The sequence below is a fragment of the Parambassis ranga genome, chromosome 22 (genome assembly GCF_900634625.1).
Source record: "Parambassis ranga chromosome 22, fParRan2.1, whole genome shotgun sequence".
NCBI classification, from domain to species: Eukaryota; Metazoa; Chordata; class Actinopteri; family Ambassidae; genus Parambassis; species Parambassis ranga.
The window spans coordinates 1,494,651-1,510,628 of NC_041042.1; the positions used below are offsets into that span (position 1 = coordinate 1,494,651).

A 15,978-nucleotide genomic window follows, 5' to 3' on the forward strand; every position below is an offset into this window, starting at 1 on the left:
ACCTCCCACTGTGTCCTGACAGACTGGGTGAAGAACTCCATGTCTCTGAGCTGTGAGGGGGTACAAAAGGCCTCCATGCCCTTCGCTGCTCTCAAGAACTCTTCCAGCAGCTCTGGGTCGAGCGCCCGCAGAGTTTCCTGAGAAGGGAGACAGGAACAGTTAGGATTCAACTCATATGAGCTCACCAACTGACACATCCATACAGAGGCAGTACCTCTTTCACTGAACCCTGCTCGGCTGAAATGCGCTTGTCTTTAAAGACAGTGATGGCTTCCAGTATGTGAGCCTGCAGGCAGTGCTTGGCCTCCTCAAAGCCATTCCTAGCTAGAGCCTGGGCCTTAGCATAGGCCTCGGTGTAGGCCTGGGGAGGGGCTTGGGCCAGTGCAGGGGGTGTAAAGCAAAGGTCTGGTGACTCAGCCTGCGTCTGAGGCACCACACTGACCTGAGAGACCAGAACTGTCTGGGGTGGTTGAGAGGGCTGAGGTTGAGGTTTAGACTCGGTGACTGGTTGAGGCCTGGCTTGTGGCGGTGATTGGGCCTTGGTCGGTGGAGTTGTTTGGGTCTTAGTGAGTAATGGTGACTGAGCCTGAGTTTGGGGCGGTGGTGGGAGGGGTGCTTGAGGTTTGGGTTGGGATAATAACAGGGCCTTAGTTTGGGTTGGCGATGAAAGTTTTGGCTGAGTTGGGGACTGAGCTGCTGGCTGGGAGGCAGGTTGGGCCTGCACCTTGAGCTGTGATGGTGATTCATCATCAGGTTTGTTTGGTGACAAAACTTTGGTTTGAGGTGGTGACTGGGATCCAGGTAGGGTTTGTGGCAGAGAAGTTGGTGGTTGAACCTTCGGCTGAGTTTCACCCTCACTTTGCGGTGCCATATGAACCAGATGTTTGAACTGCGGAGGTGATTCTTTTAGTTGAGCAGGTGACTGAATCATTGGCTGTAGCTGGAGCTGGGACTGATGTTTAGGTTGTGGAGTGGGCTGCTGGAACTGAATGTTTGATGGAGGCTGTGGAGTTTTTGGCTGCAGCTGTGACTGGACCTGTGTTTGAGATTGTGCCTGCAGAGATTGGAGTTGGACTTGTGAAGGAAGGTGGGGCTGGGCCTGGTGTGGTGGCTGGAACTGGAGAGGCATCTGTGTTTGTGTCTGAGGCTGAACCTGTAAATATTGAGACTGAGGCTGCTGATATGACTGGGGCTGAACCCAGGCCGGTTGCTGAGCTTGGCCTTGTTGTGTCTGAACCATACTGTAAGCTTGTATCTGGTGTCGTGGTTGCATGGGACCCTGGGGCCTCATCTGCACTTGCTGTTGCATGGGAATCTGGGCCCTCAACGGGGGTTGATTTTGCATAGGACCATGGGGCCTCATCTGGACTGGCTGGTGCATGGGACCCTGGGGCCTCAACGGGGTTTGTTGCATGGGACCCTGGGGCCTCAACGGGGTTTGTTGCATGGGACTCTGGGGCCTCAACGGGGTTTGTTGCATGGGACTCTGGGGCCTCAACGGGGTTTGTTGCATGGGACTCTGGGGCCTCAACGGGGTTTGTTGCATGGGACTCTGGGGCCTCAACGGGGTTTGTTGCATGGGACTCTGGGGCCTCAATGGGGGTTGGGTTTGAGGCCAGGGTTGGTTTTGAGGCTGAGCATATGATGACCCCATCTGAGAATACACATGGGGAGGGATCTGAGGCCCATGCTGGGCCCACTGCGGTAGGACCTGAACTGGCGGATAGGCCTGAGGATGTGGACCTTGACCCATTTGCTGAGGGTACGGAATGGGGTGTCTCTGCTGGGTACTGGCTTGATTTTGTGGCTCGTGCCTTTCTGCCCACTGTTGGGGTGAAGACTGGACTTGGGAGTAAGCTTGTGGGTAGCCTGTCGCCTGTGGATGCTGAACAGACATGGGGGATGAGGCTTGGACTTGAGTCCAAGTCTGCAATTGGCCTTGGGAAATGTGGCCTTGCTGCTGGAGTGTTGGCAGAGCCTGTGGAGGATACAGAGTTCTAGGGTCTGTCACACAACTACCCTGAAGCTGGACTGAAGTTTGAGCTTGGGTTTGATGGTGAGTCACTGGCAGGGACTGGCTGGGTCTGGCCATTGGCTGAATGTTTTGAGTCTGGGCCATGGACTGAGCATGGGGTTGAGGACAAACTTTGGGCTGAGGAGGTGTTTGAGCCTGGACAATGGACTGAGCTTGGATTGAAGCTTGGGCCATGGACTGAGAGTAGGTTTGAATCTGGGTCTTTGGCTGAGGGTGGGTTTCAATCTGGACTCCGGCCTGATCATGTGTCTGAGGATCGGTTACTAGATGTACATGGGTTTGAGCCATGTGTATTGGCTGATCATGGGGTGAAGGCTGGGTTGGTGTTGGTGGCTTTGGGGAGGGTGGCCTGACCGGTGCCCAAGACTGTGGATGACTACGAAGCTGAATGTGAGATGGCACAGGAGGCTGCATTTGACCCTGAACAGGAGGCTGCATTGGGGAAGAGGGTCTGACTTGAGCCCATGTCTGCACTTGAGCTACAGTTTGGCCATGAACTGAACCCTGTTGCTGCACAGACAGCAGGGGTCCAGCTGGGACACTTTTCTGAGCCTGCGCCTGGGTCTGAACCTGTGACTGGGTACCATGGGTCTCTGAGAAGACTTGGGTCTGAGACTGACTTTCACTCACTCTGGTTTGTGATGTCTTTTGTGGTTCTTGGCTGTCTGTTGTGGTGTGGGACACACTTGTGGATTGTACCTGTACTTCAACTGCAGGTTTAGACTGAGCCACAGTTTGTGACTGACTTGTGGCCTTTACGGTTACAGTCTGAGATTTGGTCTTGATGTCTGGTTGTGGTGGTCTTCCAGCTCGATCTTTTTGTTGTTGTTGTTGTTGGTCATGCTGGTCTGGTTTTTGAGTCTGCTGTTTTCGTTGTTGTGGAACAACCTGAACTGATTCCACTCTCTTTGACTGTGACTGCCTCTGTACGGTTTGATCCTGTTCTGGATGTTGAGCTGGAGACTTCTGTTCCCCCGAGGCTGCTTTCTGAAGCCAGGGTCGGCTCTTCATGGCCTGAACCTTCCTGCTTTGAAGCTCCTGGGTGCTCAGAGGTGTTTTCTTTACAGTCTGTTCAAGCTGTGTCTCAGCCTGTGCATGAGAGACTGCCGGCTGTGGACCCTGGTGCTTTTCTACCTGGTGCTGTTCCTGCCTGAGCTCATGGGGTTGTGGTGGTGTTGGCAGCGTCATATCCTGCTGTTCTTTAAGTGGTTGTTCCTGCTTAGTTCCTGGTTTTTCTTGTTGCAGTAGGTCTGCGGTCTGTTCTGGTTCTGGTGCCATAGCCTCTGCCTCTGCCTGAATCTGACCTTCTGGTGGTGATTTCCTTCTGGTCTGTATCACAGCTGCTGCATACGTATACGGCACTGGAGGAGATGTCTTCTCATCTCTGTACTCCTGCACCACTATCTGTGGTAAAAAGGTTTCCTGGCATTGATGTGAGTCTGGCTTTGCCTCGGGGTGATGAGCTAGCTCCCGGATATCTGACGACTGTCTCAGATGTTGAGGTCTTTCTTTGGCCTGGATAAATATCTTTGAAGGAGGACTTGCTTCTGGGGGGCTTCTGCTTCGGTCTCTTCTGGCCCCCAGGCTGCTCAGCATCCCAACAGCTTCCTGGAGGTTAAATCAGTCAGATATGAGTTGTTAGTAATCCTTCAGATCTGTTTCCTGAGTCCAAAACCAACAAAGATTTAACAAGATTGAAAATAGACATCCAACCTGTGACTGAGCAACAGCAACTCGGACTTGGCCCTGCATGGCGGAGGCATGGAGGTACTGCAGAGGAGAGTTCTTCTGACTTGTCATTACCATCACTTGCAGGTCTTGCTCCTCGGTGACCACCTGACCCTCCAGCTGTAGACCACGAGAAATGAGGACCTGCAGAAAAAAGGGTGTTAAATTATCATACTTTCTGAAAGGACGTAATACCAGGACTGACTCAGTTGGTGGTCTTACCTTGGCTCTGGGGTCCTGTCCCTTCTGTTTTTGTTTTTGGTCTGTGGCTCTCAGCAGCTGGTACAGCTCCCTGGCTTCAGTTTCCCAGTGTAGAAGTTCGGCCAGTCGACTGTCCAGCCCGGATACACTGTGCTGCAGCTCTGCACACACCTGCTCTGCTTCAAACAAGGTCTGCATCACCTGGAGTCAACAAAGACTCAAAGATTCAGACTAACACCTGACAGACGTTTAGAAAGAGCGCCAACAGAAAGGAGGAACATCATTCATACCTCAGGTACTGCAAGCTTTAGCTTCTGCAAGTGTTCCACTGGACAGTCTGGGGACGGGTGCAAGGCCTCTAGATCCACTTCCTTTATCTTCCTTATAGTGAACTGAAGAGTAGACACACAACGGTCGATTCAAGACAGACACATCCACAGAAAGAGGAACGCCTTGCTAACAGCTGCGACGGTCTAACCTGTAACCGTTTCCTGTAGGTGCGTAAAGGTCCTGCCATGGCCTCCAGAGGCTCTTTGAGGATTAGAGTGGCTTCCCTGATCAAAGCCTGCACGTCCTGGAAGCTGGCTTGTACCTCTGCACCAGGATCAGACCTGCTTTCCTGAAGGAAAAGGTCTTTGTTACATATACAACAAAAGGTATCAGAGAACAATTACCCTCAAACAAAAGGTAAAGGCGGAGTGCCTCTTCTAGGCCACTCCTAAAGCCTAAATTCCAAAGGTCTGAGACAACCTGTTGTCACCTAACAGACACCAAAAAAACTGGACTGACACACAGAGGCCTGATCGGGTTTCCCTCATTTAACTTACAAACGTGTTTCTCCTGACGAACTCGGCCCAGTGCATGTTGAGCTTTCGCAGCTCCTCTGCCAGGCTCCTGCTGGTCTGGGGGTCAGCCGACTCAATCAGGAAGTTACCCACGTCAGTCAGATGGGCCTGCCGGGACCCCCACTCGGCCAAGGACTCAGATGACTAAAAAAAAAACATGCAAGTTTAACCAACAGAGTAGAGAAGTGAAAATATACTCCGGAAGTGTCAGTCCTACCTCTGCTCTGTGGCTGTGTGCTGCAGAGCCTTGTTCCAGCCAAGCCTGCAGGGAGCTGAGGCAGTCACTGTACGAGTCCCAGGCAGCCAGGACCCGACCCATAGTGCCCTTTGCTCTGGTCACCTCGTCCAAAACAACAGAAGCATCCTCCTCCAGCTGCTTCACCTGCTGGCTGACCTGATGGTAATCTGCAGCTGGGAAGCAAAGACCAGGCAGTTAGACCTGAATAAAGTCGTCTCATGAATCTGCCACACGGTTCAGGGGACTCACCAAGAGCAGATTTGCTGGAATATTTCTCCGAAATCTGCTTCAGCTTTCGAAGGGCTGCTTCCAGCAGAGATGGCAGCTCCTGTTTGTTCACCACTTCCTGGATTTAAAAGAGAAACTCTGCACTCAGTCTATGGTTTATCATGTTAGCACTAGCTTTAGCATGTTATGGAGATTATGATATACTGTAGAGTGTGTGTGGTTGATAATATAATGTTAGCATCGTTAGCACGTTCTGTCTGACCACTCCCAGGTATTAAGGTCTGTTTTGATGTCTTCAGTCTAAACTTACTCACATGCCATTCATGCAGCAACACCCTGACAGCCTCTGGCGAGATGTACGGCCTCCTCCAGACATGGAGCTTCACCCTGATCTGCCCCAACACATCCAGGACGGTGTGGCGGTGCTCCCGGTACTCCAGCTTGATGCCGTGGTACTTGGCCGTCACTCTCACACTGGTGAATCTGGTGAGGATGAAACCCCACAGAGGGTTAAAGATAAACAGCTGACAGACGTCCTGACGTTCAGCACACCGCACACCCAGCTCACCTCCTCTTCAGCTCATCCATCTTGTCAGTAGGAACCACCATGTTTCCGTACTCGTCCAGGTTCTGGTAGGACTGGAAGGTTTTCAGATGCTGGGGCATCTCCTCCAGACAGACCTACAGGCAAACAAGAGCCAGCACATTCACTGTATACACTCACAAATAAATCATTAAATCAGTATTTTATGGGTTTGCATGTTTACTTTGAGCAGCTCTTGTTTCTCTCTGGCTTCGTCGGCAGCACGACCGTGGTCCTGAGGGTCGCCCTCTTCCTCAGTTAGAGCTCCTTCGGTTCTCAACAGCCAGCGAGCCACTGAGTCCAGGGGCGCTGGAAGACTCATGTCTAACTCCATCCTGTACTCACGCAGCTGAGAGACACAGAGACACTTTAGTCAAACCGAACAAGCTTCACAGTTCTCTGATGATCTGGAGGGACAGGGAGGAAGTGTGGAACCTTTTCGGTCAGGGTGTCCCACGCCTCTCTGAGAGACCGCTGCTCCTCGCTCAGCTTTGTGGATCGCCTCATGGCTGTCAGCAGAGGCATGATGGGCCGTCGCTGCTCATTGAAGGACACCAGAAAGGTCTGGAACACCTGTGGGAAACATGGTCGCCTGTAAGGTCAATTTAACCAGAAAACAAAAAAAAGAAACATGTGTGATTCAAACGTACGTGGTATCTCTCTGAGTAGCTCTCCCCCTCTGTGGAGTCCCATCCCTCCAGCAGCTCGTCGTAGGCCTGAGCCAGCCAGCACGTCACTTCCTGTGCTTTACGGTCAGGCGTCGCCTGGATTAGAAAAATGATCAGGATCACGATCAATGATCAGAATCACGATCAATGATCAGGATCAGAAATTATCTGTCAGTGAGTCATTTGAGGGTGGTAACCGAACTGAAAGCATCAGATTAACAGAATGATCATGCAGGTAATAGGTGCTACTGAATGATGATAACGGACCAGTGAAAGATTTATATAGTTATGAAGTAATAACGGTCATTGAAGGGTTAAATTACAGTGTAAGACGTGTTGGGTGTGTGTCAGGAACTCATATTTCTGCAGCAGCTTCACATAAACAGGCTGATATCCTGTCAGAAACTGGAGCCGACAGGTGTTTGCTCCCCGGAGGCGCCCTGGGAGCCGCAGAGGATCCGCCCTCGCTGAGGTTCTTTGCTCCTTCCCAGAGAACAGGGTTAACTAGTTCCATGCTGCATGACGGGTCATGATGTAGCTGCATCACCGCCCCAATAAACAGCCAGCCATGTCCTCAGGAGGTTTAAACGGTACCAATTAAATCCAACTGATGTGTTTGGTGATTTATAGCATGTGACACGAACACAGAAGGGGTGTATAGAGTGTGTATAGAGAAGGTGGTGAAGGGAGGGAAAGGAAAGAGGCAGCCAGATGTTGGGTCTACCTGTCGAAGAGGTGAAGCAGAAATAGCAGGAGTGTAGTGAACAGGCAGGGTGATGGGGGAAGGACTTTTAGGAGGAGTCAGGTCCTGGGAGGAGGAGAGAGGAGGAAAGAGGGAAGGAGGTAAGAAACAAACGAGGCACTGAGATATGAAGGACTTCTAACCATGAACAATGAAACAAACTAATAACAAATATTTGTGTTCTCTCTGAGTGAACTCTGAGTTTATGTCTTTAAAGGTGTAGTATGTATGAAGTATGAAACACAGACACACACCTGCAGGTCTTCCTCTGGCACGGGCAGGTCTCTGGAGTACTGCAGGAACTGAGCCACGTAGGTCATGATGGACTTCTCGTCGGGGTCTCGGACGTCCACATCTGCATTAACATCAGAGTGGTCCATGATCAGCAGCCGGCCTCACACACACTGCTTACCTGCTCCTGCAGCAGGTGGACTTCACACAGGCTGGAGTCTGAACAACGGCTGCTAATGAACTCAAAGGCAGAGCCGACCGAACAAACCAGGGTTTTATACAAGAGCGACGCAAACAAGCAGGCAGCGAGTCAGCAGACCGGAGGATCGTCCCAGCAGCCTCAGGCTGCACACAGCCCCACACACAACATCACACACAGCCCCACACACAACATCACACACAGCCCCACACACAACAAGTGTGTCAGGGAGAAATCATGTTAGCCTGAGGAGAGGAGCAGTGTTTGAACACTGAAACTCGTGGTCCGTGTGTTTCTGTATCAGAACAATTTGACAGACTGTTAGCTGCTGTGGTGGCTCACCGTCGGGCTCCAGCAGTCTGGGGATCCTCAGCTCCCTCTCTGCCAGGCGGAAGGCCTCTTCCAGGTTCTGCTTGTTGCTTCTGGTCCTGGCTTTGGACAGATCTACCAGGTCGGGCCTCAGAGCGTACAGGATGGCCAGGAAGACCACGCCACTCCTCCAGCTGGCCTTAAAGTCCTTCACATTTATGGAGCAGCCCGCTCTGAGGGAAACAGATCCAGAGCAGGTGTGAGATTTATTCCTGAGCCGAAGCCTCCAACATCCATCAGTCTGGTCCTGGAGAGAGTCCTGCTGAACCAAATCTGAAGAACTGAATGTTGCATCCACAAGAACTGAACACAGACGAGGTCCCTGTGAGCTTAACCCTTGACATTTTGACATAAAATACATTCATGCACATGACTAGTCCAAACAAGTGACCTTGACCTTTGACCCCAGAGTCCAAGCAACAGCCAGTTTCTGCACAGTGACCTTTGAAAGTTCACAAGAACAGGGTAACTCTCGAGACAACAGCAGAACATCACACACAGCGGTGTGGGTCTGTGTGAATCCATCACAGCTCATGTAGTCTACAGACTCAGTGCTTACTTGTGACACTGCTCTCGGACCCAGAGCAGCAGGGCCTTCTTGGCAGACACCCTGAAGCGGTTATGTAGCGGGGAGGCTCGGGGAGGGACAGGGCTGCTGCTGGCTGAGCGGCTGGAGAGGGTGGAGCGCGTGTCCAGGCTGGCCAGAGACTCCATGGAGGACTGACGGGAGTCGAAGGAGAGGCAGCTGGCCAGCTCCTCGATCTGAGGAAACCAGGAAGAGACCAGGAAGTGACATCACTGCTAACAACAGTGATGCTAACTCGACTGCTAACACCCAGAAACTGTTATGTGGATAACATTCAAACCTCAACAGCTGATCTAGATGCTAAAGTACAATGTCGTTAAAACTAGCTAAGTTACAGTTAGCATAAGCTTAGCTTTCTTGCTATCTCTACCAAAGTGCTGCAGCATTTCAGTTCATGACTGTTCATGACAGACATGATCTGTAGCTTGTTGTTTGCAAAAGTGGCGAGGTCATAGGTCATGCCAACACCATAGAAGAAGAGTACCAGGCTAATGCTTAGCTATGGCACAGCTAACTGACGCAGCTAACAAATATAACTGCAACGCTCATGTTTAATGTCTACTAGCACTGCAAGGCAGGAGCAGCTAGCCTGCCATTGATCAGATTGTTCACTGAGGGTAAGCTGACTAGCATAGCAACCAGACTAGTGATAAAATTAGTGTGAACTTTAGCCTAATCTTGGATGAACTCACATGATACTGGAGGATGATCGTCCATATGAGGCCCAGGATGATGGACGGTTTACCGTCCAAGATGTCAGGAATGTTTATGTTAACGAGTTTGATCTGAGGAACAAACAGGAAAACAATTAATCAATTAAAAACTTAACTCTGCAGTGACTTCATTCATTCATCAGCTCCTTCCTCCTTTAACCCCTCACTCACTGATTTCTTCTTCAAGAAAGCGAGCGCCTTCTCGATGTTGCTCCTGTGCTGAAACATTCCTCTGCCTCTCTCGCGGCTCTGAAACAAACAAGCAGCCAATCAGATCGCAGCAAACACCACCTGAAAGCTTCCATTGATCGGTGACGGGACTCACGATGCGCTGGCCGCTCATCACCTCCAGCAGGTCCAGCAGTTTGGAGCCATCACGAAAGTCATTGAACAGATCCAGGACCATGCAGGGCGGCCTCCTCTGTCACAACAACACACACTTTATTCATTTTTACTGGGTTTCTGATGACCTTTGACCTTTTACCGATAAGATATCATGCATTGTTTTACACCCCCTTTGACGTCTGATCATAATTAGCATGAGGTTTTTGATGAATTTGAGGAAATTTCCTCGATCCCATTCAAACACAGCAGACAGACGGCAGTATGACAGACGCTGCAGTGTTCAGTGTTAGCGACACACTCTGCTCATGTGATGTTCAATCCAAACCGATTGGTCAAAGCTTAGACTCATGGTAATGGAGCCAAAGACAAGGCTGTGTGTTAGCTTCTGAGAAGACGGCCTGTGGACGATGAGTCTCTCTCCACATAAAGACCATACTGTCTCTTCACTGCGTGCGTCTGACAGAGCGCAGTGAATAACATCAGCCACACTGATGATGATGCTGTTAACGCCATAAAAATGGAAAGTCACTTCATAGTTTGAGAACCGACTCAAATGTCAGCATGGTGACACTTTATAGTTTATATCTTTTCCAAGAGTTTAAATCGAGGCAATTGGACCCAAGGATTGTTTTTTGAAGACGTTTCGCCACTCCCCCAAGTGGCTTCTTCAGTTCTGCTACTATTCTGGTTGGGAATCTGAGTTTTTTTCATGGTCCTTTATGGTTAATAAATATCACACATATTACAGTCCTCCATCAGAGTGGTGGCTACATAAACTGCTGTCACTCTTCCCATGTGACAGGAAGTGAAGATGACCCTTGACCTCTAATCTGAATGACCACCAGCAGATTAACCATCATGTCCACAGCTCAGCGACCCTGCAGGACCCTGGGGGCTGCCTGGACGTCCTCTGGTGGATTATGTGGGTTTGACCGTCTGTCTGTCAGTAAAGTCATCACATTATGAAGAGGTCTGTGTGTCTCCCGAGGTTTCATGCACCGCTCTCTGGTCTCGGTCTCACCTTGGCCAGCTGAGCATTGACCCAGTTGGTGAACGTCCTCTTCTGAATCTGAACTTGTTCCACTGTTGAAGAAGCAGAAGAAAAACATCGATCAGACACCGTCATGATGCTGAGGACACCTGTGCTGCACAAACATACACGTTTCCAGGGGACCCCAAAAAGTGATGGACACGGCCGGCACTTCCTGCTGCTGCTCATCAGTGTGACGGTGGAAATGAGCCACAGTCACATGAGTCTTCAGTTTACCTTTAGCTTAGCCATTAGCTTAGTCTTTAGCTTAGCCTGCTGATCTGACTGAAGCAGAAATGTAGCAAGTCCGTCACTTTTTGGGGTCCTCTGGAAACATCTCCAGGCATGACAAAGAGTCTCTGCTTCAGGAAATATATAATGCTGAGAGGTTAGATGAGATGTTTGCATGGAACAAAGCAGTAAGCTCTTTTAGCTTAGCATGAAGCTAAAACCAAGGGAGGAGCCATATATATCAAACCATACATAATAATATTTAACTCATGCCATCTTTGGATTCTTTGAGTTTTGGTTCCTCCGGGGCATACATGAAGGGCTTCTGATTCTGATATATAAACCTCACATGTTGGGACAACACACCTCCACAGCAGAGTGTACACAGTCAGCTGGAACAGGTGTGTGCTCAGGTAAAACACTCTGATCAGCACTTTTTGGAAGCAGGTTAGTCCTCCAGGTAACACCCAGGCTTTGGCTGCTCTGCCTGGACCCCTCTGGGAATTCTTTGGTCTGAGTGTTGTCTGAACAGGTGTGGAGCCTCAGTGGAATAATACAAACCACAGAGAAACTCTGAGGCCATTAATAAACAGGGAAGCAGCTCTCACATGGAGCTTCTTCTTTTAGTGATGTCGGTCAACTCTCAGACTCAAGCTGGCCGTGGACAGCGTGTTTCTGGAGGGGTTCAGGTTCAGACACCCTTGGATCAGTTTGATCATCAAACCTGATCATATTTAAGAAGAAGTGAAGCTGGAGAGGAGCCGAGTTCGATGTTTCTGTATGAACCTGATGCAGCTCTGAGTCAGACTGGTTCTGTCCATCAGCTCTTCATCACTCACAGTGAGCAAACAGCAGCCAGCGCACCGTCTTCATCCTCCATGCTGAGGTGAGGCTCCTGCTGTAACATGTTTCACCCCCCCCCCCCCCCCCCGCTTCATGAGGTGTTTCATCATCACCCCAAAAAACAACGAGCCACCTGACGTCTGTCCTGACAGAGAAGTGAGGAGGAAGAAGAACCCGGTGAGGTTCTGAAGGATTACTTTCTGCTCACTGAAGCGACCTTTAACTCACTGCCAGGCTGATTTCATAACTGTTATTAGCTCCTGAAAGGGGGGGATCTGCTGTACGGACCCTCCAAGTGTCCCATTAGTTTAAACGAGCTTCTCAGAGAGGATTTCCTCTACGTCTTCATTCATATTGAAATCATAATGACACACAGACACACACTACAGTGGTCTTCCGTAGGCCCATTGAACAGTGGTGATTATTCTGACCCTCCGGGGCATCAGGAGCTGTAAAACTATTGGGGGGACACCTCTGGGGGAGGGGACTGACTATATTTAAGCACTCTAACCACTACACAGTGGAGCCTAATCTGGTTCAGACTTTTTCAGGATACCCTCAAGAATGCCGTTTGAAACTTAGGTAACTTAGTCCTCCACGAGTCTGCGCTGAACTGATGGTCTGCTTGTCTTCATCAGCACTTGGACACAAGCAGCTCAAAGGAAGTGACTGAACAACAAAGGGAGGGATCCGTATCACAGAAGGAAGGCGCCGCTCTTTACTCCTTGTTCATGGAAACTCAGACCTCACCCGGCAAAAGAAATTCTATTTTCTGATTGGCTGATAGGTCGCTAATCGCAGACAGCTCATTATAGACCAGTCTATAGGAATGTCTGTGCGGTGAGGTTAATTTCTCCGTGTGAGAAACACCATGTGTGGCGTGAGACCGTGAGAACTTATTGAAATGCGTGAGTCTCACTCTCATTGCGTGAGACTTGAGAGCCCTGCAGCAGATTTAGCCTAAAGGCTACATACAGGCTAACTGTGTGCTGATGATAACAGGCCTCAAGTCTCCTAACCAATCACTGATTACACGCATTAGCATAAAGGTTGTCTGTTTCATTTACTAAGAATTAAATAAATTAATAAATGCTAGCTAGCTACAGTGTTAATTTTGTTGACGAATCATTTTCATCATAATTTTCGTTAACGACCTTTTTTTGCTGATAAAAACGAGACGATAACTAAATAAAAACTAACGCACGGTGCCAAAAACGAAGACGAAATGGATTGACACTTTCGTCAACGAATAAAAACGAGACGAAATTATTGATGGAGACGAGATCCAATCAGAGCAAATTTTGTTTGTGGAAAGGGAGGGACGAATCAGGAGACGGCGGCAGAGAGCCAATCAGAAGTGGTCTCTCTGTGTAAGGACGTTGCGCCGCGATACTGGAAGAAGGCGTCCTCATGCATGGTCACACAACACAGGAGAACAGACACACAGACACGTTTAATTTCAAGACAATCAAGACGGTTTACAAACCGTGCGGAGCGACTATCAGCGGTAAAAACAATAAACCTGAAGCGACGTTTGCAGACGAGTCATCTTAACTTCCGTTCAAAGATACACGTGACAAAATCTATAAATGAAGACACTGCTGATGGTTTTACAGCATGCGACCTGTTTCTAAGTTGTCACTGAAGTGTTTTGCTGTAGTTATGGAGGATTCATGAAGAAGGTCATGACTGAACAGTGTATTCAGGGAGAGCAGCTCACTGTTCACTGCTGCTTTTGTGAAAAGGTCATAGCAATTAAATAAAGAGGTGTTTGTTTCAAATAACACAAGTTAAAGCTGTGCCTGTTTTTATTGCACAATCAAACCTTAAATATTTCATGAAAAAATATATATCATAGAATTTTAGTCGACTATATCCACGGCAGATTTAGTCGACTAAAATTATTTGATATTTAGTCGACTAAAACTAGACTACAAGTAAAAAAATGTTGATGACTAAAACGTGACTAAAATCAAATGACATTTTAGTCACAAGACTAAAATAAAAACTAAATCCGAAATTGCTGCCAAAATTAACACTGGCTAGCTAAGCTACATACAGCAGCTAATGGAGTCGTGACCTTTGCAGACGGACTCAGCAGCGCTCTGCCTGCAGGCTTCTGCAGACCAGCCCGGCCTCCACTGCTGAACGCTAAACTCTGAACTGGTCTTTAAGAAATCTGCTCCCTAAAGGTGACGAAGTAGCTGCAAACTTGTCTTCTTCTGATCAGGTCCAGAGTGTTTGAGTTCTGATTCCCTGCAGATAAAACTGGCTCTTTATCAGTAAAACGTGTTTGACCAGCGGGCCGAGCCGTTTGCCTTCAGATCCACCTTATCTCTGCTTTTTACACACGGTCATAACATCCACCACTTTAACACCTCTGCACTTTAATGAGCTGCTGCAGGAGAGGACAAATCAAACAACAACTCACCCATGATGCTCAATAAACTCTGATAAACATCAGTTTAAACCAGACTTCTTCTTCCTGTGAAAACATAGTTCAGCGCTCCGACTCTCGTCCTGTCTGCATCAGCACACATGAAGAAAACACTGATATTAAATGAGTCTGAGAGGAAATCTGGTCCAACAGCTAACAGCCGACCTGCAGGTGAGCCGGACTCCGCCCCCTCGGATCAGACCTGCCTGAACATGACCTGCGGCACGCTGCAGCATCCACACGCCGCCACGCCTCACACACGGAGGCCAAACCAAACACAAACACCAAAGTGAAAGTTTGGATCTCAGAACCCACCCTGCACATGAGTGACACTGAGGTCTGTGGTTTATCAAGAAGATCAGATGAGGGCTGACTTTTAACAGCAGAGGTCAGAGGTCAAAGGTTCCATCAGGTCAGAATTTAAACTTTAGCTTCAAATATCAGCCTCAGTGATGCTAGCTTAGCTGCTAACATAAACAAGGTGCTTAAATTCATCCAGACCTGAGGCTAGTGCGCCTTTATTAGCCAACAACATGCAGACAGCTGGCTAAGATTAGCCTACGTGTGTGTTAACGTTGTTGTTAGCATCTGAGCAGACCTCCTCCCAGGTCTGGCCTACTTAAGTGTGCTAGCTTGTGTGTGAATTTATTAGCTAATGTTACAAAGTAAACAATGCTACAGCTACGTTACAGCTATCAGGCTAAACTTAGCTCACATGTTTCTGTGAGCAGAAGGGGCTCATCTGCCTGCGGTGGAAGCAGCGTGCAGGCCGTTTCAGCGAGCTCGCAGTCTGACCGGTCTGCGTACACGCAGGATTGTATCACTCCGAGTGTGAATGAGCTCATATTTCTTCCCTAAAACCAGCACGGAGCGTCATGTTCATGTTCTGAACCCTGCAGACTCCCACAGATTACAAACTCTGGAGCTATTTTCAGTGACATACTTTCAATATTCCCACTCCAGAAACAATGACTGCTCTGACCAGCCGGAGGCTGACGACGCTGCAAAAACAGATCAGCTTCACTGAGAGACAGCTGGGAGGCTGAGCAGGTGGAGTTCATCTCCTCCTCCACCCTCCTCACCTCCTTTTCTCTGCGGAGGTTAATTCTTGGGAACATGACTCATGATGAGAGGACAGAGCTTCAGTTTCAGCAAATTAAAAAAAAAAGTGAAAGAAGATGAGGCCGGCGTCTGAGGCCGTCAACTGCGATGTTGCCACGGCAACCGAAATCAAGACGTACATCATGACATCAGATTCATACAGGCCGATCAGAGGACAGGAGAGTGGGAGCTTTCACTGTCACACTCTAAAGAGTTAAACACTCACAGTAATGTGTTGTCAGCCTCTTACAGCAGAATGCAGGTTTGATTTTGGTACTTTCTCCACAGTGCTCCTGATAATAACACACAGAGGTGAGACTGACCCTGCAGCAGCATGTGCACGTTGTCGATGTCCAGGGGGATGGACCCCCTCTCCACCAGGCCGTCTCCAGAGTGAAGGTCTGCCGACATCCTGTCTCAGCTGCAGAGTCCCGGCAGCATGGCAGCGCTCTGGAAGGAAGAGAAGCCAGCCTGTTAAAGGTTAATTAACCCTCTGCTGTTTACATAAAGGGATGGCTGCACATGGTGGGATTACAGATTACAGATTACAGAGAGCAGCAGGACAATCCCAGACTGTCCCAACACTGTGGGGACGAACTGATGATCAGGCAGACATCAAACCAAC

General features: G+C 49.2%; 1 protein-coding gene across 1 annotated transcript in view; it reads right to left on the reverse strand.

Moving 5' to 3' along the window:
* Positions 1-15,978, reverse strand: part of syne2b (spectrin repeat containing, nuclear envelope 2b) — a 77,382-nt gene that overhangs the window by 58,840 nt on the left and 2,564 nt on the right. The window contains exons 2-24 of the mRNA XM_028395971.1: positions 15,677-15,803; positions 10,733-10,794; positions 9,692-9,787; positions 9,538-9,615; positions 9,346-9,438; positions 8,627-8,829; positions 8,041-8,240; positions 7,523-7,623; positions 7,251-7,334; positions 6,509-6,622; positions 6,294-6,431; positions 6,043-6,207; positions 5,844-5,956; positions 5,590-5,758; positions 5,297-5,393; positions 5,027-5,220; positions 4,792-4,953; positions 4,443-4,583; positions 4,255-4,356; positions 3,986-4,165; positions 3,749-3,907; positions 215-3,643; positions 3-137 (exon numbers count right to left, since the gene is read on the reverse strand). Of these exons, the coding sequence (XP_028251772.1) occupies positions 3-137; positions 215-3,643; positions 3,749-3,907; positions 3,986-4,165; positions 4,255-4,356; positions 4,443-4,583; positions 4,792-4,953; positions 5,027-5,220; positions 5,297-5,393; positions 5,590-5,758; positions 5,844-5,956; positions 6,043-6,207; positions 6,294-6,431; positions 6,509-6,622; positions 7,251-7,334; positions 7,523-7,623; positions 8,041-8,240; positions 8,627-8,829; positions 9,346-9,438; positions 9,538-9,615; positions 9,692-9,787; positions 10,733-10,794; positions 15,677-15,764 (6,303 nt within the window). The 5' untranslated portion in view covers positions 15,765-15,803. The remainder of the gene's footprint in view (positions 1-2; positions 138-214; positions 3,644-3,748; positions 3,908-3,985; positions 4,166-4,254; positions 4,357-4,442; positions 4,584-4,791; positions 4,954-5,026; positions 5,221-5,296; positions 5,394-5,589; positions 5,759-5,843; positions 5,957-6,042; positions 6,208-6,293; positions 6,432-6,508; positions 6,623-7,250; positions 7,335-7,522; positions 7,624-8,040; positions 8,241-8,626; positions 8,830-9,345; positions 9,439-9,537; positions 9,616-9,691; positions 9,788-10,732; positions 10,795-15,676; positions 15,804-15,978) is intronic.